Raw genomic sequence first — 25,197 nt, forward strand, 5'->3', positions numbered from 1 at the left:
TTACTGTACTTACAAAAAAGCAATATAGTACCTTAAAGTTTCAATTAAATCTTCCACAAATGCCCTCAAATAAAAAGATTAGGCCTCTCATAGTGCCCAATACTTCTTATTTGAACATCTGTTCAACAGTTATTGTCTATAAAAATTTATTCAATAATCCACCCACTGGATATATCATCTTCTAGGTCAGGGACAAGACCTCTTTTGTCCTCTACTGTGTTCCAACCTTTACCAGAGTATGGGCTCATATCAGGTGTTCAATGATACTACTGACTAACCCGCAGATCTGGAACAGACAGCAGATTTCCTGGCAGCATCCTCATTTGATAAAGATAATCTCAACCATTCTGAGCCTCTGCCTCCTCGTGAAAGAGATTTTGGAATCTCTGTCTCATCTACCTCACAGGTCTATTGAGTGGTAAAATTAGATCATGTATATGATAGCTTGGTAAAGTCCACAAATGTAAAGGATGAAAGAAGGGAAAAAGGTAATCCCCATGGAATGGCCCAGGTTGCTTTAAAACGTGGGTCTTTTTTTTTTATATCAACCAGTGGGGCCCAAGGCATACATTTTCTTACCCTCCTCTTACCCTGGGCATATACTCAGACCAGAGGGGAAAAATATCAAGAAGTCTGCCCATGTAGTAAGAGCTGAGTCTTTAAGGGTTTTGTTATAAGTATTCAATCTTTTTTTTTTTTTTAGATTAGAAATTTTCTTTATGTGTATTCATAAACAGCAGACAATTTTATTTACAGTTTCACTCTCCATGGTTTCAGTAACCCACAATCAACTGTTGCCTGAAAATATTAAATGGAAAATTCTAGAAATAATTCAGAAGTTTTAAATTGCACGCCATTCTGAGAAGCATGATGAAATCTCTCATCATTCCCCTTCATCCTTCCTGAGAATCATCCTTTTTTTTTTAACTCTTTTTTTTACTGGTTGTTCACAACATCACAAGATCTTGACATATCATATTTCATACATTAGATTGAAGTAGGTTATGAACTCCCAATTTTACCCCAAATGCAGATTGCAGAATCACGTCGGTTACACATCCACAATTTTACATAATGCCCAATTAGTAATTGTTGTATTCTGCTACCTTTCCTATCCCCTACTATCCCCCCTCCCCTCCCCTCCCATCTACTGTAATTCATTACTCTCCTTGTTTATTTTCCCATTCCCCTCACAACCTCTTATATGAAATTTTGTATAGCAATGAGGGTCTCCCTTCATTTCCATGCAATTTCCCTTTTCTCTCCCTTTCCCTCCCATCTCATGTCTCTGTTTAATGTTAGTCTTTTCTTCCTGCTCTTTCTCCCTGCTCTGTTCATAGAAGATCTTAGAAGATGGAAAAATATACCCTGTTCATGGATAGGCAGAACTAACATTATCAAAATGGCGATATTACCAAAAGTTCTCTATAGGTTTAATGCAATGACAATCAAAATCCCAACGGCATTTCTTGTAGAAATAGATAAAGCAATCATGAAATTCATATGGAAAAATAAAAGACCCAGAATAGCAAAAGCAATTCTAAGCAGGAAGTGTGAATCAGGCGGTATAGCGTTACCAGATTTCAAACTATATTACAGAGCAATAGTGACAAAAACAGCATGGTACTGGTACCAAAACAGGCGGGTGGACCAATGGTATAGAATAGAGGACACAGAGACTAATCCACAAAGTTACAACTATCTTATATTTGATAAAGGGGCTAAAAGCATGCAATGGAGGAAGGATAGCATCTTCAACAAATGGTGTTGGGAAAACTGGAAATCCATATGCAACAAAATGAAACTGAATCCCTTTCTCTCACCATGCACAAAAGTTAACTCTAAATGGATCAAGGAGCTTGATATCAAATCAGAGACTCTGCGTCTGATAAAAGAAAAAGTTGGCTCCGATCTACATACTGTGGGGTCGGGCTCCAAATTCCTTAATAGGACACCCATAGCACAAGAGTTAATAACAAGAATCAACAAATGGGACTTACTTAAACTAAAAAGTTTTTTCTCAGCAAGAGAAACAATAAGAGAGGTAAATAGGGAGCCTACATCCTGGGAACAAATTTTTACTCCTCACACTTCAGATAGAGCCCTAATATCCAGAGTATACAAAGAACTCAAAAAATTAGACAATAAGATAACAAATAACCCAATCAACAAATGGGCCAAGGACCTGAACAGACACTTCTCAGAGGAGGACATACAATCAATCAACAAGTACATGAAAAAATGCTCACCATCTCTAGCAGTCAGAGAAATGCAAATCAAAACCACCCTAAGATACCATCTCACTCCAATAAGATTGGCAGCCACTATGAAGTCAAACAACAACAAGTGCTGGCGAGGATGTGGGGAAAAGGGTACTCTTGTACATTGCTGGTGGGACTGCAAATTGGTGCGGCCAATTTGGAAAGCAGTATGGAGATTCCTGGGAAAGCTGGGAATGGAACCACCATTTGACCCTGCTATTGCCCTTCTCGGACTATTCCCTGAAGACCTTAAAAGAGCATGCTACAGGGATGCTGCCATATCGATGTTCACAGCAGCACAATTCACAATAGTATTCAATCTTAGATTAAAAAAGAGCAGGGGGCGGTGGCACAAGCCTGTAATCCCAGCCGACTGCAAGTTGAGGCAAGAGAATTGTGAGCCTCAGCAACTTATCTAGGCCCTTAGCAAGCCCCTGTCAAGAATTTAAAGACAGTACCTCAATGCCACATCAATAATGTTAAACAAAAGCAGAGACATACAAAAAAGATATGAGATACACAGATGATAGTACCATCACAAATACAGCTACTTCACAAACTGCCTCTTAAAGAGGTCCTCTGGACCTGGCAGAGGCAACCCTGACAGGCATCAGCAACTCCCAAGTCAGCACACGGATACCAGAGGCTGCTAACTTCCCCATCAACATTCTGTAAGTCACCTCAAGGCTCAGTCAAGAGTTTAATTACATTTACATTTTTGGTCTACAAAGAAAAAATATATTAAATGTGAGCTTCAGGTAAACTCGGCTTTCAATCAACTATAACACTGGTACCACGCATCTTCTATATTCAACAATACTAAAATGCTATGGATGGTGCAAAGTAAAACACAACATTATATAACTTGATCCTTTTTCCATTCAACACTGTCCCTTCTTATAAGAGGAATTAATTAAGTAGATCAATTTTCTTGCTTGTGCACTGATTTCTCAAAATTCTATTAGCAACTTCCAGTGAGGAAATGTGCACCATTGCCACTATAGCTCCTCCTGGTCAATGCTGAGCTGATGTGCATGCTTCATCCAGCCATCAGGGGATCAAGGGTGCACACAATGACCTTCTTTCAGCCATATAGACACTTCTTTTTTTGTTTTTTTAGGACAATATCTCTATTTTAGATACAACTTAGAAATTGCTAACCAACTTCCTATTATTGCTTAGAGAAGGCTCCAGTGAAATTAGTCACTTGACAGCTGTTGTCACTGCCATCTTAGATACAAGTGACAAGTCCTAAACATTGGTCAAACAGCAGGGGACAGACCCAGATCAGGTAAAGTGACAGATATGACTCCAAAAAGAGGAACCATTTTCCTCCAAGTCCACCTGACTATGTTACTCCAAAGCAGGACAGCTGCCATTTTTGAGGCCCTGTGAAGTACCAGGCACTGTGACTGATATTTTACATACATCATCTCTAATTCTTACAACAAATTCTGAGACAGACAGTAGCAGTCCCACTGACAGATGCAGAAGGAGGTTCAGAACATTAAATAAATTGTCCAAGGTTACCCAGCTGACACGTGAAAGAGCAGGACTTTAGAATTTCCATTCCTCTCCTGGGAAAGACTGACAAGTATCAGTTGAGATCTGCAAAGTCAGATTCAATCAGCCCCAGACATGCTGTTGGGGTTAGAGATGCCAGAGGAATGCACAAGGAGACAGGGTAACGAAGGAGAAACAAGAGATGCTGTCTGGCAGTCAGCTTATCCAGAGATGGGGGTGGATGAGCAGTATGAGGTAAGAGGAGCAAGAGGGCAGAGTGACCCGGCTGTTGCAGACAAGGAAGAGACACAGACTTCCCTGGAGACTCAGCAGGCAGAGGGGAAGAGAACTGCAGGAACAGCCACAGAAGTCAAGAGAGCAAAGAGTGTCACCTAGAGTGTGGACCAACAGAGGGATGTGACAGGTGTGAAGGATGTGGGCTGGGCTGTTAGGAATCTGCTACCATCTTTGAGAGGATGTAAGCAGAGAGGTTTGAGGGGAAGCTAGACCTCAAAGGGTGAGGAGCCAGTAGATAAAGAGGAGGAGACATATGAGTGTAAAACAGTAGCTGCCAGATTCTAGTCTGAGACACGATTTTCATAGTTAACAAATGAGAATAGGGAGACTGTGATAAGCTTTTCTAATCACAAAGGCAAATCTATTTATTTATTTTTATTTAGACTTTCATTTAATTGGGTATTAAAATCTGATTGGCAGGTTGAAATCTGTCTTTTACTAAATGATGGTGATAGTTTTGCTGTTGTTGCCATCCTGTTGGATCCCATTAAAGGGTTTCAGACAAAATCATCACCATCATCATCATCGTCATCATCATCATCATCATCATCATCATCATCATCATCATCATAATGTGGGCAGTTTGTTATTCTTTGTACTTAACCTCCTTCCAAAGCCAAAGATTCTGCCATCCTGTTGGATCCCATTAAAGAAATTACACTGCCCCGATTGGCTGGCACCAATTTCAAAGAGGCTGGTGCCAGATTTGTGATCAATTGTGTGAGAATTTTATAGAACTATCTTCATTTCAGTTTAGGCTAATAGCATAAACTCTAGAGGTGACTTTGTCTAGTTAAGACAGTAATTTGATGACTGCCGTCAGTTACAGTCCAGCAGTGCTTCCCACAGCTGGATACTGAGAAGCCATTAGTGTAGACAGACACACACACACCTGTAGATGGTGAGAGAGGTAAGAGAATACTGCGCAGATTGAGTGTCTCTTGTCTGCAATGCTTGGGATCCAAAGTATTTATATTTTAGGAATTTTTCAGAGTTCAAAGTACTTGGCATATACGTAATGAGACCCTTTGGGGAGGGGACCCAAGTCAAAACCCAAAATGCATTTATGAATGAATTTCACCTTACACATGAAGTAGGTAATTTTATACAATATTCTTTTTATTTGATTGACACTCATCACATGAGATCAGGTATGGAATTTTTCATTGTGTAGTCATGTCAGAGTTTTATATCTTGGAGCATTTGGGATTTTCAATTTTCTAGTGAGGGATGCTCAACCTGCCTTCAGAAATTCCGTCAGTGTCATTATGAAGAGAAGTGGTAGGAGGCTTTTGATGAGGATGAGCACCATTCTTTTGGACATAACATTACACTCCCTAAAGTCTGGCCCATTAGTACATGGTCTCCAGTCACATTTCCTTATAGAATCTAAGATTGTTCTGAAGTTTTTCAAATTCTGAGGCCTTTCCAACAAATCATATGATTCTTATACAAGTTCACCTGTCCCAAGTCTATCTAAACATAGAGAATTCAAAAACTCTGAGTTCTGTATTCAGCATTGCTCAACTCCCAAGCCTTTGTGCACTGAGCCACTGGCCAGCATGGGGCTAGGAGTCAGTAACGGGAGATTCTGTTTTCTTTCCCTTCTATGGATTTCATTTGCATGTCTGCTTCCTGTTCCTCACTCCACATCAAATAGCCATGTGAAGGAAAGAGGTCTGGGAGATGGAACAGACCCTTTACTCATGCCCTGGTGGCAATTCCTGTCTGTTTTGTTCTAACATGACTGGCTCCGCCCCAGCCAGGCTTCCCATCAAGTGTTTCATTTACAGAAGTGCCCTAAAGCCCTTCTGCCTCTATCACCAGCCACCCTTGCAGAAAACAGAAAGCTGTTTACTTGCCTCCAACTGCATTACATGGCCAGTGCCTAGGGAAGGGGAACCCAGGAGGGGAAGACTGGATCTAATCTTGCATCTTCCTATTCTCTGTGGTTTGGAGGGACATATTTCTCAGTTTCATTACCTTCTGATTAAGAGTGCAGGTGACTGAATTTACATAAATCATATTTATATTTCTGTATGACACAGGAATAAAATTTTATATATATATATATATATATATATATATATATATATATATTTTTTTTTTTTTTTTTTAAACCACTGTTCTCTTAAATCTCCAAGCTTGAGAACCTGGGGTAGAGTTTTCCTTCAATAATAAGCCAGGCAATTAGGAGAAGAGAGAAGGGGGTTATCCCTAACATCCTGCGCAGGCTATAGAATCAGGATCACTCTGCATGGTTTGGGCTGGTGATGAAAAGACCACACGGACACGGAAGTACTTTTTTACAAAGCTGGGGTAACGGATGACTCTACAAACTTCAAGGGTCCTCTTCCATGCAGGAAGGCAAGAGAACCCCTCTATTTACTAGGAAAAAGGCATTCGATAGAATATTCTACCCAAATAAGGCAGGGGACAATGTTTCAAAAAGGGGTTGCCCAATCCCAGTGGGTAACACTCAAGTCCAGAGCTGAAGCACTTCCTTGACAAGCGAAGGTAAAGTCTACTTGCTTTACACAGCGCATGCTATGCGATGCCAGTCCAACCCCCCTTTACTCAAGGCTGAGAGTGGGTGCTTGGCTCATGGGCATGGCAGCCCCCCACAGGAAAGAGCAGCAAAGTCAAGGGAAAGTTCATTTTAATGTGTTTGGGTTTGATCCATTTATTTCAAATTTCTGAACAGTCCGCAGAGCAGCAGACACAAGTCCTTCTCAGAAGGAGACAAGGAGGGCAGCCACACAACATGAGAACAGTACCTGGGCATGAAGACTTCAGAACCCATCTATATGGAAGAGTCAGAAAGGAAGCCTGGGAGCAGAACGCCACGGTGCAAGGAAACCCCCTAACTTAAGAGAAAGCTCATGGATGAGATCCACAGACCCAGGAGAGGGAAATGACCAAATCCTCTGATCTTTAGGAAATGAGTTGCCACAGTATGAAACCCTTCAGGGCACAGATGCACACTGAGTCTGCTTGGCAAGGCCACATGGTAGGAGAGAAGGAAGAAGGGAAGGAGGGAGAGAGAGAGAGCAAGGGAGGGCTACCCTGGCACAAACCCACAGGATTCTATTATGTATAAAAAGCATGAATCAAGACCTGGCCACAGACAGAATTCATAAGTACAAGGAATAAAACAATGAGCAGTGAACAGAACAAGCATGTAAAAAGAGATGCTGACAGGCTGTAGTAAAATACTGAATGTTGTGACTTCGGATACATTCAGTATATCATATTGTTTCATTTAGATTTATTTACTACTAGGATAAAACAAGGTCCTTGTGTGCCAAACAGGCTGGCTGATTATGACAGTCTGAAGGCTGTGCTGAGGGCTGCCTAACTCAATCCTGCTTAAAAATATCTGGGATTGTCAAACAAGACTAAATATGAATGCATGATCCAACTCTGTGTTTGCTGCCACAGCTGTTCTTCTGGGTGTGCAGGGTGAAAAAAAAAATGTTAAAAGGAGAACTTTTTCAAATGAATTTATTCGAAGCACTACAGACTTACCCAGGAGGCAGCTGGCCCTACAAAGGTGTAATTCTAACCAGCAATTCCAGTGCACGTGAAGGCTGACTGGTATGGGCTCTGCACGGTACAGGAGGGAGTAGAAGACAAAGAAGGAATGCTTTGTGAAATTTTATTTTTTACAAGTCTTGGTGCTTGTACTGGCAAAAAAAAAACCAACCCAGAAGGTTTTCACTTTATTCCAGCCACAATTACCAAAATAACTTTTACATCTTAGCCTCTCCTTTTATGCTGGCTTCAACACAAATGTGTTTGAAACACAAGATGCTGATACCACCCCACTGAAACACACGGTTAACCCAAGGGTGAAAACAATTCAGAATATTAAATTTTAGGCATCGTATGCAATAATGTAAAGACAAAATAACAATAATAATAATAATTTGGCATTCTTTGTACTTAACCTCCTTCCAAAATCAAGAAAAATATATATGATTCTGATTAATAGTTACTTGCTCTTCAACAAAATAACAACCAAAAATCAAAAACAAATGTTGTATTCAGACACTTTTCTCTCAAAATTATAGCTTACTTTAATTATTCTCATTTAATATGGACAAAATTAAAACTTATGGTATTTCTGTATCAAAACTCTTTAGGAAATGAGTCTCCCAATTGATGAAGGCTTTGATGAAGAAAGTCCAACTTCCCCAAGCACTCCCCATCGTCCTCAGACTGTAAGAATCTCTTCCTTCTCTGAGTTCCCCCAGGAACCCCTCTGGCCCAGCCTATGCCCTTGGCATGAATCCTATGGTGCCAGTTTCTGTGTTACTTTTTAAAGTATTCCTTATCTCTGCTGCTGGGATAAACATCCCACTAATTCTGTTTGCCTCTTACATCTCTACACCATGCACTATGTCAGTTAACTGAGAGACTCCACTATGAGCTGAATGAGTTGTTCAGACCAAAATATATTCTCTGGGTAACAGAGAGAAAGTGAGAGGGCACAAGACTAGGAATAAACAGCTCTCCAGAAGGACAGGGCCAGATAAACTAGACAGAATGCATTCTCAACAGTTTTGGTTGGACATGATGGCACAGGGCCATAATCCCAGCAATTTGGGAGACTGGAGTTTGAGGCCAGCCTTACCAACTTAGCGGGAACTTGTTTCAAATTAAAAAATGTAAAAGGGCTGACTGAGTGCAGTGGTTAAGTGTCCCTAGGTTCAATCTCCAGTACTTCATGATGGGGGGAGAGTAGGCAATCTCACCAGTTTTTTCTAAAGCACATCCCCAATCCATATCTAATACAACTGCTGAGTATCCCAGAGGTTGGGAACTCTCAAACTTCAGAACACAAAAAAGAAATCACCTGGCACCATGAAGAAAGGTGTGATCTAGCAGATCCAGGGCCTTGGTAAGAATCTGCATTTTAACCCAGCACTTCAGGAGGTACAGATAAAGGGAGTCATATACCAACCTCTGAAAATATTGGGACATTTAACTTTAGTGGTTTTCAAACATAGCATCTCATAATCCACCATCACCTGCGAGTTCAAAAAGGCAATTGGGGAGGGATTTGTGCATTGTTAAAAACAAACAAACAAAAAACCTACTTCAGGTGAGTCTTAATATGCAGCCCTGGCCATTTTAGTGTGGTATCTGTACTTAAGTCCACTGTTTACTCCTATAAAGCTATTTCTGCTCTTATGCTGAAACAGATCCCACTTTTTTTTGGGGGGGGGAGTGGTGAAGGGGGTACTGAGGATTGAACTCAGGGGCACTCGACCACTAAGTCACACTCTCAGCCTATTTTGTATTTTATTTAGAATTTTTTCACTTTTTACTTAGAAACAGGGTCTCACTGAGTTGTTCAACACCTCGTTTTTCAAATGCCAAATGTCTTCTTTGATATAAGGAGAGTAACTAAGAACAGACTAGGGAAGAAGAGCACGAGAAGAAGACCAACATTAAACAAGGATGAGAGGTGGGAGGGAAAGGGAGAGAGAAGGGAAATTGCATGGAAATGGAAGGAGACCCTCAGGGTTATACAAAATTACATATAAGAGGAAGTGAGGGGAAAGGGAAAAATAACACAAGGGGGAGGAATGAATTACAGTAGAGGGGGTAGAGAGAGAAGAGGGGAGGGGAGGGGAGCAGAGGGGGGATAGCAGAGGATAGGAAAGGCAGCAGAATACAACAGACATGAGTATGTCAATATGTAAATCAATGGAAGTGTAACTGATGTGATTCTGCAATCTGTATACGGGGTAAAAATAGGAGTTCATGGGCTGGGGATGTGGCTCAAGCGGTAGCGCGATCGCCTGGCATGCGTGCGGCCCGGGTTCGATCCTCAGCACCACATACCAACAAAGATGTTGTGTCTGCCGAGAACTAAAAAATAAATATTAAAAATTCTCTCTCTCTCTCTCTCTCTCTCTCTCTCTCTCTCTCCTCTCTCACTCTCTCTTAAAAAAAAATCTCTCATTAAAAAAAAAAATAGGAGTTCATAACCCACTTGAATCAAGTGTGAAATATGATATATCAAGAACTATGTAATGTTTTGAACAACCAACAATAAAAAAAAAAAGAGAAAAAAAAAAAACACCTCGTTTTTACTGAGACTGGCTTTGAAGTCATGTTCCTCATGCCTCAGCCTCCAGAACCACTGGGATTACAGGTGTGCGCCACCGCGCCCAGCCAGATGCCACTTTTAAAAACTGTGCTAAAGGATTGATTAGACAATCTCAAATGGGAAACAAAACAGCAGCCCAGCAAGGGAAAGTTGTTTTGTTGCTTAGTTAAGGGTGGGAGAAGGAGGTCGGGGAAGAGGATGGGAAGGGGGCAGGTTTGCAACAAATTTAACTTCATTTTCCTCATTTTTAAACATAAATCATTTTTTTAATTCCTCTACCTGTAATACAAGTGCACTTTTTCAAAAGTAACCCTTAAAAAGCAGAGATTAAGGCAAAAAGAGTACAAAATACATTCTGAAAAGAACTCAAAAGCATGTTTAGTTACACAAAGGAATACAGTAGATAAAGACCTTACAAGCTTAAAAATTCTAAGTTGTCAACTGACAAATGGAAAGGAGAGATATTTATAATGCACTTAAATTTCTTAAAAAGAAACATTTCAAAAGTTTTACAGTGAAATTGGTGTTATCCCTTCACAGTATTCATCGAATGAGGCATGCACATATATTCTTCTGGCACTGTCATTGGTTAAATGTTTCAGAGTGCCTTTTTAGGATTACAAGGAGTAGTTCTCAAAAATCAATGCTATGAGAAAATTTTGCAGAATTTGATGAATTATAGAAAATTCAAGACTGGGAATCATAATAAAATACATAATATGTTTCAGCTGAATCTCACCTGGAAGATGACGTACTGTGATACAACAGCTCAATTTCCATGTCCTAAAGCAATCCTCCCAAGTACCCCATCTGAATTTAAGGTGAAAATGGAAAGAGAATGTGAAATATTTGCTTTGTGTGTGTTGGAGGGGTGGTGGTAGGGTCAGGGGTCAGGTCATTATAACAGATATATGAATTTCAAGCTGGGCAAAAATTTTCTGTATGAGTTGAATCCACAATATTTTAAACTTCATGCTGACACTCAAAATGTTTAGATTTTGGAGCAATTTAGATTTCAGAGTTTTGGACTAGGGATGATGGACATGTAGTTAGTTCAGCCATTATTACACAACTTAGATGAAGAAAGGTCTGGTTAAATTCTTCTACAAATGGCTCTCTGCTCAAATTTAAAGTTGTGTAAATTCTCTTGGATTTAAAATGCAGACTTCTGGAATTTTACTCTGGAAATTCCAATTGCATAGTCCTTGGGTGAGCTGGAAGTATGCAATTTTAATAAGGCTTCGATGTAGGTGGTCCCATAGCCCATCTGGAGAAAAATTGCTCCAAGTAAAGGAAGATGAACCATAATCCAAAGTTTAAATTTCTAAATTTGCTCCCATTATTCCAGAAAGCCCCTTTCTCTGTGGTCTAATGGTTGTTAAGGCCTTCTGATTTGCTGACCTTGAAATATTTTGCTCCGTCTTCCCTTTCAAAGTGACAAATGTGGTTTTGCCAAAATGGTTTGAGAATCTCTGGGAGTGGACTGCATCTCGTCCCCTCTTGGCCAGGATTCTTCCTTCTGCTGTACTGTGACGGCACAGACCCTGATGTGCAAGATGCACAGTGAAAATTTCTAGACTCTACAAATTAATGTAGAAGTCATGATGCACTTTTTCTTAAGAACTGAAAATGCATGGTAACTGTCACACTTCCTAATTTTATGAAAGTGCAAAGCCTGTCATCTTTAATCTATGCTCTGCTAGTCATATACCAGATTCTGAATATATTGACTTTATTTACATAATCAAAAAATTCTGTACTCTTGGCTGGATAAAGTGGCTACAAGCCCTATACCCTGGTACTCAGTTCCACCTATATGGTAACTGTTCCTTCAAACTGAATACTAAGTAAAGCAATGCTCTCCACTCCTACCCAGTTTCTCTCTAAAATTACAACAGAAGGTATGGCAACGATGGTCCCAAGGGCAAGGCCTAAGAGATCATCCCCTTCACTCATTTGTTCACTAATCCAATTATTTAAGCAACAAGATTCATGTTAGGCCATGTGGTAGCAGATAGGGAGGCACAGGTGAATAAGAGAGGCACAGTGTTTGCTCACTATGGTTTCATAATACAGTTGGGTAGAGGGTTATCATAAAAATAAGCCTAATATAGAGGAACACCCCACAATGGCAACCTTAGCCACTGTGAGAAGAGTGCAGAAAAGGCAAGTGATTGACCTTGCCTTCACTCAACTGCATTGGCTTTTTATAATGACCATACAATGCTTCTAATTCTAAAAACTCTCAAAGTGAAATAAACTTGAAAACACCATGTAATAAATGCAATTATTAAAGAGTCTTAGAAGGAAGAGGCATTATCTGCCTGTGGTCCACAACACTGAACATGGAATAATGGGCCTAAAATGACCAGAGCCTACCCCATCCTAACCATGTCCAATGACCAGACTCCAAAAAGAGATTACTAGTGACTGCTCACCTCATTCTTTGACTGCAGGGTCTGCCTCATTGTGGGGAGCAGCCATGCCTGGATGGCTCCCTCCCATGCCAGACACTCATCAAACATGTTCATGTTATAAGCAGAATGTCAGGAAATCCCTCCATCAATTATATCATCATTAGCTGTCCAAGACACACACCACCATCATAATCACCTACATCTCTTAGAACTGGCAGATCCAGCAGGAAACAGTGACTGTTGTTGTTTCCTCCAGGAAATGGTGATTGCTGATGCTTTTCAAACCTTCCTCTGATCTCCCAAAATGTCAAGGGAAAAGCATTAAACAAGCAGCAATGTGCACCGGGAATGACTTCTGACATTGCTTTTACTGTCACAGATGACCTCTCAAATGCCTAATCCAATGGAAAGTTCTCAGTGCTCATGGATGGACCATTCTACCCCATTTTATACTGTATCCCCTCTGGATGAGGCTCTTGCAATTCTGTCTATTCCCAGCTCCCTTCTCTCCTTTTTTTCCTCCTTTGTGTATGTGGTGTGTGTGTGTGGGGGGGTGTTTTGTTTTGTATTGGGAATTAGACCCATAGGCACTCCGCCACTGAGCTACATCCCCAGGCCTTTTTATTTTTTGAGACAGGGTCTCACTAAGTTGCTGAGGCTACTTGCTAGGACAGTGCCTCCCAAGGTTCTGTCTTTCTACAGGCTGTATCTCACATTCTCATCTACAGCACCAGCTTTATCTGCAAGCTTTAGCTCTGGCCCATGAGATGCATCACATCTAGATGCTAAACTCAGTGGTCACCACTCTGTTATTCCTTTGATTGGCCTTTTCTAGAGTACTACTCAACACCTCTGACCAATCCTCTGGCCACTTTTTCCTCATTTTCTTACAAGGGCCTCCTCTTCCTCTGCTTTCCCTCAAATAGGGGTATTATGCACAATCATCTGTCTTTCCAACTCCATATCCTCTCCCTAAGAGGCTTCATTCATACTGTAGCTCCAACCATCAATGCAGATGGATGATTCTCAAAGCTGTATCTCCTGCCAAAGTCTCCCCCATGACTCTCAAACCCTTATGTTCAGCTGCCTTCTGAACATCTCCATTTGGAATTCCAAAGGCATTTCACCCTCCACATGCCCTCAAATAAACACATCTTTTCCCCTCGGATCTGCTCATTTCTTCAGTGTCTCCCATCTCTCCCATGGAAGGACGCAGGAGTTTATCTCAGAGCCAGGCTGCTCATCTGTCCTCCCCCACCACATCCAGCAAGCTTTTGGCTGGTTACCCTCATCCCCAACAATGACACAGACCCTCTCCCTGAACTCCCTCAGGCATACCTCTGAGATAGGGCTTTCTATTCTGTCGTCATCAGGGCTGGACTTGATCTTTCCACTCTTCTACCCTAAATCCCTTGAGGACCACCACTAAACTGATTTGCCTCTATCTTCTAACATAGAAACCAAAGAGCTGGTGCTGGTTAAATACTTAAGAAATAAATAAAACTCATTCTAAACCAGGCATGGTGGCACATGCCAGTAATCCCAGCAGCTCGGGAAGCTGAAGCAGGAGGATCGAAAGTTTATAGCAAGCCTCAGCAAAATCAAGGTGCTAAGCAGCTCAGGGAGACCTTGTCTCTAAATAAAATACAAAATAGGGCTGGGGATGTGGCTCAGTGGTTGAGTGTTTCTGAGTTCAATATTGCCTGGAATTTAAAAAAAAAAAAAAAAAAAACACCTCATTCTAAAGATCTACTCTCTTGCCTATAGAGGATCCCTGACTTATTTCAACACAAGAATCCTTCATCTCATTGAAACAGACTGTCTAGCCAAAACATTCGCTGTTGCTTTCTTGTCCTATATTTAATAAAATATATTGCCTTTATTTAGAGCATTGCTTTGAGTTTCCTATTTGAAGCTCTAGGGAAGGACCAAACAGTTGCTGCACAGTAAAGGTTTTCTGGAGACAAGAATAAATTCAACTGGCAGTGGAGAAGAGCTCTAAAAGATGGAGGCTTCTTCTCAAAGAACACCAAAAAGCCACAATGAGGAAACCCTTTACCATACAAGACAAGAGACAAGGAAGTGGCCTTGACCTACAGGAAAAGTAGAAGTAATCTCTTCTCTAATGATCTGCATGCAAAGCTGCTGAACAGAGCAAGGACCTAAAAAGGTGGGAGCTTCGTAAAGCAAAGGTCCTCACTACAACAGGGATAAAGCACCTCTCCGTGGCATCTGACCGCATTTAGGGTTCACTTCAAACTGGCACAAACTGGTTCCTAGTCAGCTGAAGGCAGATGGGGATGTGTGCAGTGGGTCCCACGTGAGATGAGGAAGCCAAGATCACAGGTAAGTCACTCCATTCCCTCAGGTGCTTGCTGCCTTGCCCATTCACCTCAGGCCCCTGTGGTGAGAGTTCAGTCCCTGGGACTCTGGTGTCACTGGGGTTTTCTCAAAGCTCCAAGCTATCTGCAGTGCTGAAGGTGTGCCGAGTGCCTGGCACCAAGTCCTGCAATTTCTTCTAATTTGCTCAGACCCGTTGCTCATCTAAACCCTGCACTTGTCAGCCTTGCAGAATGGAAGGCCTATTCCTTAATGTTTTGCAACACCATCGAACAAAGGTTGAACAAGGTTAAATACTTCAAGACATGAACTATTAATGAGTGTAGTACTTCCACCAAGCACTTTCACAAAGTATATGTTAGGTAAACAGAGACCTGATTGCTTCACAGTGTCTTAGAAAAAAACGCTGCACATCTATGCTTAGTCTGTTTCTGTCCACATTCTTTCCCCTTGTACCTCCATAACTACATGGCCCTAGGGGGTAATTGTGCCTCCCTGACTTATTTCAACACAAGAATCCTAAATCAGGTAGAGACTTCTAAACTGCTTACTCACCTCTTTCTTCTGTCTGATTGGCTTTTAATTTACCATATCCTTCTGGAAATTCCCATCCTGTGCATCATGTATCTATCCAACCTACAGCTTCCTACTGATGTTACAGATCCATTCATATTTTCTCCAATGTGGTGGGCATCAACCAATCTATTCAGGGTCTAAGTAGAACAAAAGGTGGAAGGAGAAAGAAATTGCTCCTTTTTGCTTCCTATCTACCTGCTTGAGCTGGGACTATCAAGTTTTTTTCAACCTTTGGCCTGGAATTTGTACCTCTGGCTCCCTGGTTCCCAGGTCTCAGGCTCAGACTCGAATCACATCACCAGTTTTCCTAGATTGACAGCTTACAGAGGGCAGATGTGAGACTTCTCAGCCTCCATGATTAAATGAGCCAATTCCTCAAAATAAATCTCTTCTCACACACATACACAAGTGCACACCCACACTCTCTCACACACACAAACATCTCTTATTGGTCTTGCTTCTCTAGCATAAAATATACGATACCAGCAATGCATTAAATGCCAGATGTGGCAGATGATCTAGTACTCACCAACAGCCAAGTTTCTCATCTTTCTCTCCTAGCTAACTGCATGTTCTAGCTCTTTTCAGTGAAGTTAGGGATATACATTGGCCAACAGAATGTGAGAGAAATAATGTACACTACTTCTTGTCATCACCCATAAAACTCTCTCATACATAATCTGTCATTTTATCCCCTCTTATAAAGAATTTGTATCCCACAAATTGAATGAAGATGTAACACAGGCAGAAAGAAGCCTGGAATCCTGGATGACTATGTGGAGCAGAGTCTTACACCATCAACTTCCCAATACTACTACTCACACACTAAACGCTAAGTTGAGTAGTAATAAAATTTCTCATTGTGTGGAGCCACTGAGGTTTTTTTTTTTTTTATCAATAGCTAATCTATTCTGACTAATGCACAAAGCTTATTAACATTTTACCTGGCAGAGCAAACAAACCCTTTGTAACACAATAGTCAGCAATCAGGTAAAAAAGAAAAATAATGCCATGGCAACTTGTACAGTTTTAGTTCTTCTTATTATGAACTGGTCCTCCTATGATTTTTTTTTGGTGCATATTAAAATTTTCAGTAAATAAACTAATAGATAAAGCACTGAGATATTTGCAGTTTTAATGATATTGTTGATTCCATAAGCCTAGAACAAACATTTGAAATAAATATGTAGAAAATAATAATGGCAATCCTGCCGAGAAATTCATTTACTGATTCCCTGCACATCTGCAACTGAAATGTAAGAATTGTTAAAGATGGCCTGTTTTCAACATCCAACCAAAACTGCCCTATTCTTTCAAGTCTCTTTCAAATCAATTGCTACTGACATCTCCTGCTAACTCCAGTTACTGACATCTTTCTGTATCGTGTGCACTTAGCATTTTATTTATACCATAGTATAACAATTATTCATGTATAGTTCTTTTTATTTGTCTTTATGTTTGTCTGTAGACTTACTTTTTTAAGTGACAGGAGAAATTTAGCATAGAGCTTTATACTAAAGAGGTATTCAATAAATGTTGCTTAAAGATTGTAATAATAATAATAATAATAATAGGCTATAATTGTTAATGGTAAGCATTTAAAAGAAAAACATAAGAATCTAAAGTGTTTTCAAACCAAAAGGAATCCAGGATCATTTTCATTATTGGCTTTGAGTAGACACGTTAGTTAGACTGAGAACTTATTCAACACTTAAAATGTTCATTTAAAAATCAAACTATTTCTATATATAAACCCCAGGTTAAGTTCTTATGCTTCTTAGTTATGCTTCTTTCTCATCCCTACACTTTCCCTCCTCTTGACTCCTTAGTCCCTTTCCAAGATTTGTCTTTTCTAGCTTGATGTGCAGAAAGCATAGTGTGTTTAGTGACAGAGAGTGGCACTGTCCCTAAAGGGACAGAGATGTGATCTGCCTTCAACTGCTGGAGGCACAACACCACTTAGCTCTAGCCAGATGCACATCACATAACAGGTGACCTCAAAATCAAATCGAAGCAACCTTTGTGGCTGCTCATTCTCATTCACTTTTAGAACTGGAAACCATCACACTGATACTTACAGAAACTGCTGAATTAAAATGGGAACAGAAACTGTCATCCACATATTTGAGTTGTTTTATTTCAGAAGAAACCACTGCAATTATTTTATTTTAATAACAACTTGCTCAGGATAAATCTACCATTGTTGTAGAAAAATCAGGATATAACAGAACACAGTATATAAAAAGTGAATGAGTGGGTTGAGAGTAGAGGGAGGAAGATAAGAGCTTCTTAAAATAGATAAAACATTTAGAGAACCTGTGACTAAATGAAAAACTTGTTGACCTAAAAAAAAAAAAATACAGTCAGGTGTTGTTTTCAGATTCAGATCTATTACAGACTTGCTAATTTAAAAGGAAGAGAGAGAGAGAGACACCAAACAAAAACGAAAAAGTTAGAAAATACCTACAATTTCTTCAATACAGTCACAACATTCCTGAAAACAGAATATTAACTGTATCAACAGAATGAAGAGTGACAGCAGTTTACTCTGCTTGTAGCATATGTTCTGGCCTAGCATGTGGAAGGCAGGCAACCCAGAGAGATTCTCCTACATAAGAGCAAATAAGGACAGGGGAATGGCAATGGGGGGGGAGGGGGAAGAAATGTAAGATATGCTCATCAACAGGAATCTATTTGTGGTATGTAACACAATGGAATATTATTCAGATTTAAAGAATAAAATTATGGCATTTGCTGGTAAATGGATGGAAGTAGGGAATATCGTGCTAAGCAAAATAAGCCAATCCCCAAAAACTAAAGGCCAAATGTTTTTTCTTATGTGGATGTTAATTCACAATAAGGGGTGGGGCTAGGGTAGAAAAGAGTTACTTTGGATTAGGTAGAAGGGAGTGAAGGGAGGGAGACAGTAGGGGCTAGGTAGGATGGTAGAATGAATCAGACATTATTATCCCATGTACATATATGACTACACAACCAGTGTCATTCTATATCATGTACAACCAGAAGAATGAGAAATTCTACTCCATTTATGTATAATGTGTCAAAATGCATTCTACCCTCATTTATAACTAATTAAAACAAATTTTAAAAAAGAAATCTATTTTTGAAGTTTATACTTTCTTTTGCAGTATTTGAAATGGTTTCTAATACATCTTCACATTTAAAACAATGCTCCCTGAAAAATACAATTTGTAGCATAAAATGGTGACTAGAAAATATAACAGTAGTTCAGTTCCTTTCCACTTCAAAAATAATTACTATAATCTGGCATCAAAGTATGTAGTATTTCACTACTAGTGAGTAAAGGCAATAGTTTGTTTTTTCCTATGTGAACCTCTTTTCCTAACTAAAGAGAAGGTAAAATTAAGGCAGAGAGAAGGCTTATAATGGGAAAGCAGAGAGAGCAAGCTCTGGGCCAAAGACTATCTAGCATGAGCACAGGGAAACGCTTTCCTTTGCCTGTAACATTTTAACAGTGATGGTGACATGGAATCTCTCCTACTATAATGTATGAAGTCCAGCCACTTGGGCAATGTGCTAAAGAGAGTGTTCAACCTGGGCCCAGATTAGGCTGCAAGAAAGGAGGGAACAATGAGTTTATTGTGGCAAGTTTCAAGTCCATCTGGGTAAAAAATGCCTTCTGCTACACTTCTGATGTGGGTGTTGGTAGTTGTTACAAAGATTAAAAAAAAAAAAAAAGGCAAATTGTTCATAACTAAGGAGGAGGACTTCTAGGCACACTAGATTTACTGCTTGCCAGAAAGCTTTTCTTAGTACATACTCAGAAGTAAACACAAGATTCTCTCAGCAGTCCTCATGCCTGGTTTTAGATTTCATTCAACCAGCCAAAAGCTACAGACCACAGACACTGATCAGCATCCCCAGGTTGGACACAGGACAACTACCCCAAGCATCTAATTAAAGCTAACCTCTAGGAAAGAGCAGGAAATGGCCCTGCTGGTAGGGGTCTGTTTACCTGCAGTGTGATCCTGGGACTGCCAATGATTTGTGCCAAACTTATCTTATTTTTAAGTTCTTGTTAACTCAAATTTGCAAAATAATTAGCCAAGGTATGCATTCTCTGGCCAAGGTTTATCTAAATGCAGTGCTACTTTCCTCATAAGAGAAATAAACTCAAGTTCTTTGGTATGGTACACTAATACTAATCAGTGTTTCTTTAATTTAAGCTACCTATCTTCACAATCTGTCATACTGGCCTAGCCACCTGTATTCCTTATTATTTGCTTCTTTCTTTAAATTGACTTTAATTTGAATAAGATTTAATTTTAAAGAAAGCAAACTGTTTTAAATCACCAACATGAACACAAAGCTATTATCACTACCAGAAATAGAAGATAAATACAACAAAAATACAATATAGTATTATAAACCTTTACAGAAGGCAACCCAAGAAGAACAGAATTAGGAAAAAGGATAACTTTCTCACCATGATTCAACATTAAAAATTGCAGTTTTGCAGTACCACTAAAAATCATCTCTAGCTGTGCCAGTGGTATACGCCTTATACTTTAGAGAAAACTAAACTAAATGGATAATGATATAGCACTGTGATGTAAGTCAAATTACAGCATAGACTATAAAATTCAAATTACTAACCCTTAGGGCAGGAATCATGATGCATTAAGAAAGTCTGCACTAGATCCTTGGACAGTAAGATCCCACTAGGGGGTAACATCTTTTCTCAGACAAGCAGAGGTCATTTTGCTTGAATAGTAAAGAATCAGTGAGCAGAGGGAAAACACATAGAGTCTAGGCATTAAAGCACATGCATGTCCCCACAGAAAACAGCTTTCGCCCTTAATTCTAAGCCTGTAAAATTTGGTGGACAAAATTTTAACAACATATTCAGATACCAAATTCATATACTACATTCCAATCTAGTTTCTTTTTATTCCCAAATCATGGTCTGGCCACATCAAGGGCCAGCACTGAGGTCAGAACATAGGGCCCAGCCCCGGTCCTCCCTGCCAAACTCTCTATCAGGACCTCAGAAACAACCCACATGGCAGCAGAGACCCATAGCTGCCCTCCTTCTCCCAAACTCCACTCTTCTCTTTTCTAACACAGCACATAATTTCCTTGACTTTGTGCCTGAAGAAACCAAAAGCCACAAAAGTCAGTGTCTAGAGGTCTTGGTAGTTCTCCTTGGCCCAGGAAATAAACCTGTGAAAATTTCACTCTTTCTCATTTACAGACATTTAAAAAAAAAAAAAGAAAAGAAACACAAAATATATCTTTTCTCCCTCACTTAAGCAAGGAAACATCAGGAAAGGTCTGATTCTGCTCCTGGTATCAAAGCAACCTTGGGCTTAAGTCATCTCTAGGATCTCTCCCTTTAACCAGGAATATTCTGAAGATTTCCTACCCTCTGCATGGGAAGGTGCAAGGATCCTAGAAGCAGAGCAAACATGGGCACGTAACCACAAGAAGACTGAAGGATAGTTAGTAGCAGGCTTCTGAGTTGTGGCATCCAAGATCTTGCTAACTCCTGGTGTTTGATGGCAAGCTGGTTTGATACCCATGGGTGCTTCTTAGCAAGGCAGACTCTCAACACCTACTTCAGAACTATTGCTAATAAGTGTTTTAACAAAATTCTCAGAGAATCCATTGATTGATCAAGTCTGGCAAGCATTAACCCAATACATTTGAGTGATCTGATACCAAGACCCCTCCTTCCTCCTCCATGGACAAAACATTGCTTTTTATTTTTAGAAAATTGGGAATTAAGGAAACCTTTGAAGGTCTATCAAGAGGTGGCCAGCCAGGGGGGGCTGGGGTTGTGGCTCAGTGGTAGCGCGCTCTCCTACCATGCATGGGTCACTGGGTTCGATCCTTAGCACCACATAAAAATAAAATAAAAATACGGTGTCCACCTAAAACTAAAAAATAAATATTATAAAAAAAGAGGTGGCCAGCCCTTGTTATGGCCCTACTATAACCCAGAACCCAGGGGCTGGGCAGAAAATCAGCCTCTGATCAGACAGAGGCATCTTTAATTGGGGCAACACAAAACCAGAGGTCAGAGAAGCCTCCAGACACCAGCCCTGGACCCTTACAAATGCCTGCTTTTGTACAGAGTAGGGTTGTCACGTTACTTCTCAGGCTGCAAGCTTCGTGACCTTTATGTACCAATACAGTTGCCTTGAAAAAGTCACATTAATGTGTTTTTATCTGCAAATAAACAAACAAAAATAAAATAAAATGGGAAAGGAAGCAGAGTGAGATTTGACTGACCTGGAAACAGCCCAAGACTCATGTTGATTAGGGTAAATGGTGGCCTTGTTCTGCTGTCATCTGTAAGGTTTTTTGTTATTGTTGTTTACAACCTCAAAGAAAGCCGTACACTCTGCCACCTGCCATGCTGCCTTCCCACCATCCCAACCAACCACCCCCCACCCACCCACACACCCACCTTTATGCTACTGAGCCAGGTAAAGACTCTGTCAGTAAGGGAAGGGGACAGTTTGCTCCCCTCAAAATTTCCAAGAGCCTGATATGAAGGTACAAGATCTGCAGGATTCTTCGCAAAACTCTAACACTTGTGACAATAAGGATTGGAAATGAGGAAATTAAAAGATGTACAGGGTAGGCATCCCAAAGAAAAGAACCACTTTTGTGTTCTAACACTGAATTCCAAGAAGCCTCGCTTCTTTTTATCAATATGGTGGAAGGCAAACATGGACACGTGGGCCGAGGCACAGAGCCCTTCTTTCTAGCTAAGAATGTTTGAAAAGGAAGAGCTAAGAACTGGTGAGACTACTGGCAGCTGACTAGTGCCACTTCCTACAGAGCATCCCATTAGAGTTAGTAACAGGACTGGGAGCTTACTCCTCTTTCTTAAGTATTTCTGGATCCCTGCTTATTTTTCCTATCTAATGCCAATTTCAAAATTGCCGTTTTTATTCCTTCAGTTTTCATGATTTCAGTGATCATTTTACATAGTTGTTGCTTCCTTCTGGAGTTAACAGACAGTCGTTCTTTATAACTGAGGTCACTACTACGACAAGAGTCACTTCCATCAAGTAGCCTGTACACAGGTACACTTCAAGACTGCCTTAGAGGCCCTTTTGGCCAGGCAAGGCCTCAAATGCCTGCCCCACCCCGACCACTCCAACTCCCATGTAAGTGCTCCCCACCAACTTTGGTGTGAAGTTTGGAGCTTTGCTTTGCACTACTTGCACTTCCCTCCCAAGGCAGCCAGCCTCATGGTGGCCCATGACTTGTAGCCTGAGTCCTATGGTTGGCATATAAAGATAAGCTAACTGTTCCTCACTTAGAAATGTGTTGCTGGCAAATATCACATCAGGGAAAGAAACCAAAAAGTGCAGAACTAAAGAGATCACAAGACCTTGGTGTGGAGACGCCACTATAAGAATAGGTCCGTGGGGAGGAAAGGACAGAGCACCTACATCAGAAGCCGACGTACTCGAAGACAAAGACTGTGAACCCCTAAGATGATGTCAAATGTGAGCTCAATTGCCAGTGCTTTTAGAGTGCCAGTTCCATTCCCATCCTTTCCATCACCACCTTACCTAAGCTGATTTGGGTACCTGTAACCCCACAAACCACTCTAAAATGAGCCAAAAGAAAAAAACAGGTTTGTTTTTGTTTTTCTATTTTTCCAAATACCTTCAAGGTAAGAAAAGTAAAAGTAGATACCATCACATGGTTTGGCCAGAAGATAGCTGTCAATTTAAGGGATCTGATAAAAGACAGCAGTTTAAAAGCGGTTAAAAGGAGGAAAGGATCATTTTTCTTCAATGTGTTTTCAAATACTGATCATCACTGCTGCATTATAACAATGATCCACAGAAGAATATGGTACCTGAGTCCTGGGGTTTCTGTTGAAGACAAAAGATTGTTACTATACAGAAGTAAGGTTCACTGGAAAAAAGGATTACTATAGGAAAGCAAAAGCAAAAAAAGGTAGTAATCTGAGAGAAATCATTATCCAGACTATATTTGGACCTATCCTGAGGGAATTTTATGAGAGTCCTTACAAGAATTGAATTCCTTCGGTAGCAAGGACAGCCAGAGCTGCCATCAGGACTTTCTCAATCCCTGGAGGCCCATGCAGGGGGCTTTAAAGCACTGACCTGGATTTCAACCAGGTATCTGTTTAAAAATAAAAAGTGTGTGGATATAAATACCTGCTGAATGTTTAATAAGAAGGAAGCAATATAATAGTGAAATCTGAAAATCAAACTAAATTCCTAAATATACCACACAAAATCTGGAGGGAGCCGCTGAATTTCATTATCACTAAGTCCAAGCTTTTGTAATTTGACAGAACCACCACCAGCCTAATTAGAAATAAATTAAGATGATAGAAGATGCCAGAACAGGTCTGCTCACTGCAGTTAGAACACACTAAGGCACTGAGCCAGAGCCAAGAGAAACCAACCCTCCCCAAGGGCAGGCTTTCCCACCTGCAGCAGCACCCAGACATTCACCACCAACCCTCAAGGTCATGTTCAGCACAATGAACAAGTTAGGTCAAATGACTTCCCAGCCAAAGCTTTACTCCAAGAGTCAGATTGAACATACCTTGAAAAATCTGACAGCTTAATATTATATTATGAAAAAATTTGAGGGTAAATGCTTATAAGTTGACTGAACTATTAAAAATGCACAAATTTCCACAAATAACAAACATATGCATAGCTTTCTCATAACTACCAGAAAAAGCATCTCCATAACATTTATCCACCAATGTAGGTAGATAAATGTATATTAATGTATATTAAAATGTATATAATAAATGTATTTTTAAAATGCCTTCAGCATCTGAAGAGACAAATGGACAATCCAAATCTAAGCAGAATCTTTTCCTTACCATTTCGGGACACATCAAGTTCCACCAGCTGCATGAAGTTTGCTATTTCTGGAGGGAGCCGCTGAATTTCATTATCACTAAGTCCAAGCTTTCGTAATTTGACTAGCTGGAAAAATTGCTGAAAGACAAAATAGTTTTACATACATTTTATATGTATTTGCAGAAGAAGCTTTTTGGCAAATAGGAAATGTAACATAATGTGTCTTTTAAAACTAAGACTGTATCACTGTCAATTTCCTGATTTGAGTAGCGTACTATAGTCATGTAAAGATATTGTCATTGGCATAGATGGCAGGAAGGACCTCTCAGTAGTATTTTAACAACTCCCAATTAATCTATAACTATTTAAAAATAAAAAGATTTTAAGAATCAATGAGCAACTTAATGAGATTAACAGTCATCCCTTTTAAACTGTTTTATAGCTATGTCTTCTACATATGAAAATTGACGTTAAATCTATAATGTTAAAAAATGCAGAAATAAGACTAAAATACATTTTAAAGTGCTTTTAAAGAAACAACTGCACACAACAAACTATAATAAATATTCCACAAATACATATAGGAGAGAAATACTTTTGGTCAAAATCTAAAGTGTCTGCACTTCCATCAACCAGGACAGAATGAGCATGTGCCGTTTTTCTTCTACAACCTTTTTAAATGAACTAAAATGATACTACAGCCATTTATATAGAGATAGACATAAATAATAAAACCATGTAATAATCCCATGAAGACAACTGAAAATGAGAGAGGACAAGAAGCAACAACATGCAACCAAATTCTTGAAGCTTTAAAACAGATG

General features: G+C 40.0%; 1 protein-coding gene across 2 annotated transcripts in view; it reads right to left on the reverse strand.

Annotated features, from left to right (window-relative positions):
- The window catches only part of Lrrc1 (leucine rich repeat containing 1), a 126,147-nt gene that overhangs the window by 53,186 nt on the left and 47,764 nt on the right, over positions 1 to 25,197 (reverse strand). For both annotated transcript variants that reach the window (XM_040282783.2, XM_005318551.5), the window contains exon 2: positions 24,394 to 24,511. In XM_040282783.2, the coding sequence (XP_040138717.2) occupies positions 24,394 to 24,511 (118 nt within the window). The remainder of the gene's footprint in view (positions 1 to 24,393; positions 24,512 to 25,197) is intronic.

Source organism: Ictidomys tridecemlineatus, chromosome 8, assembly GCF_052094955.1.
Source record: "Ictidomys tridecemlineatus isolate mIctTri1 chromosome 8, mIctTri1.hap1, whole genome shotgun sequence".
In the NCBI taxonomy this organism is placed as follows: domain Eukaryota; kingdom Metazoa; phylum Chordata; class Mammalia; order Rodentia; family Sciuridae; genus Ictidomys; species Ictidomys tridecemlineatus.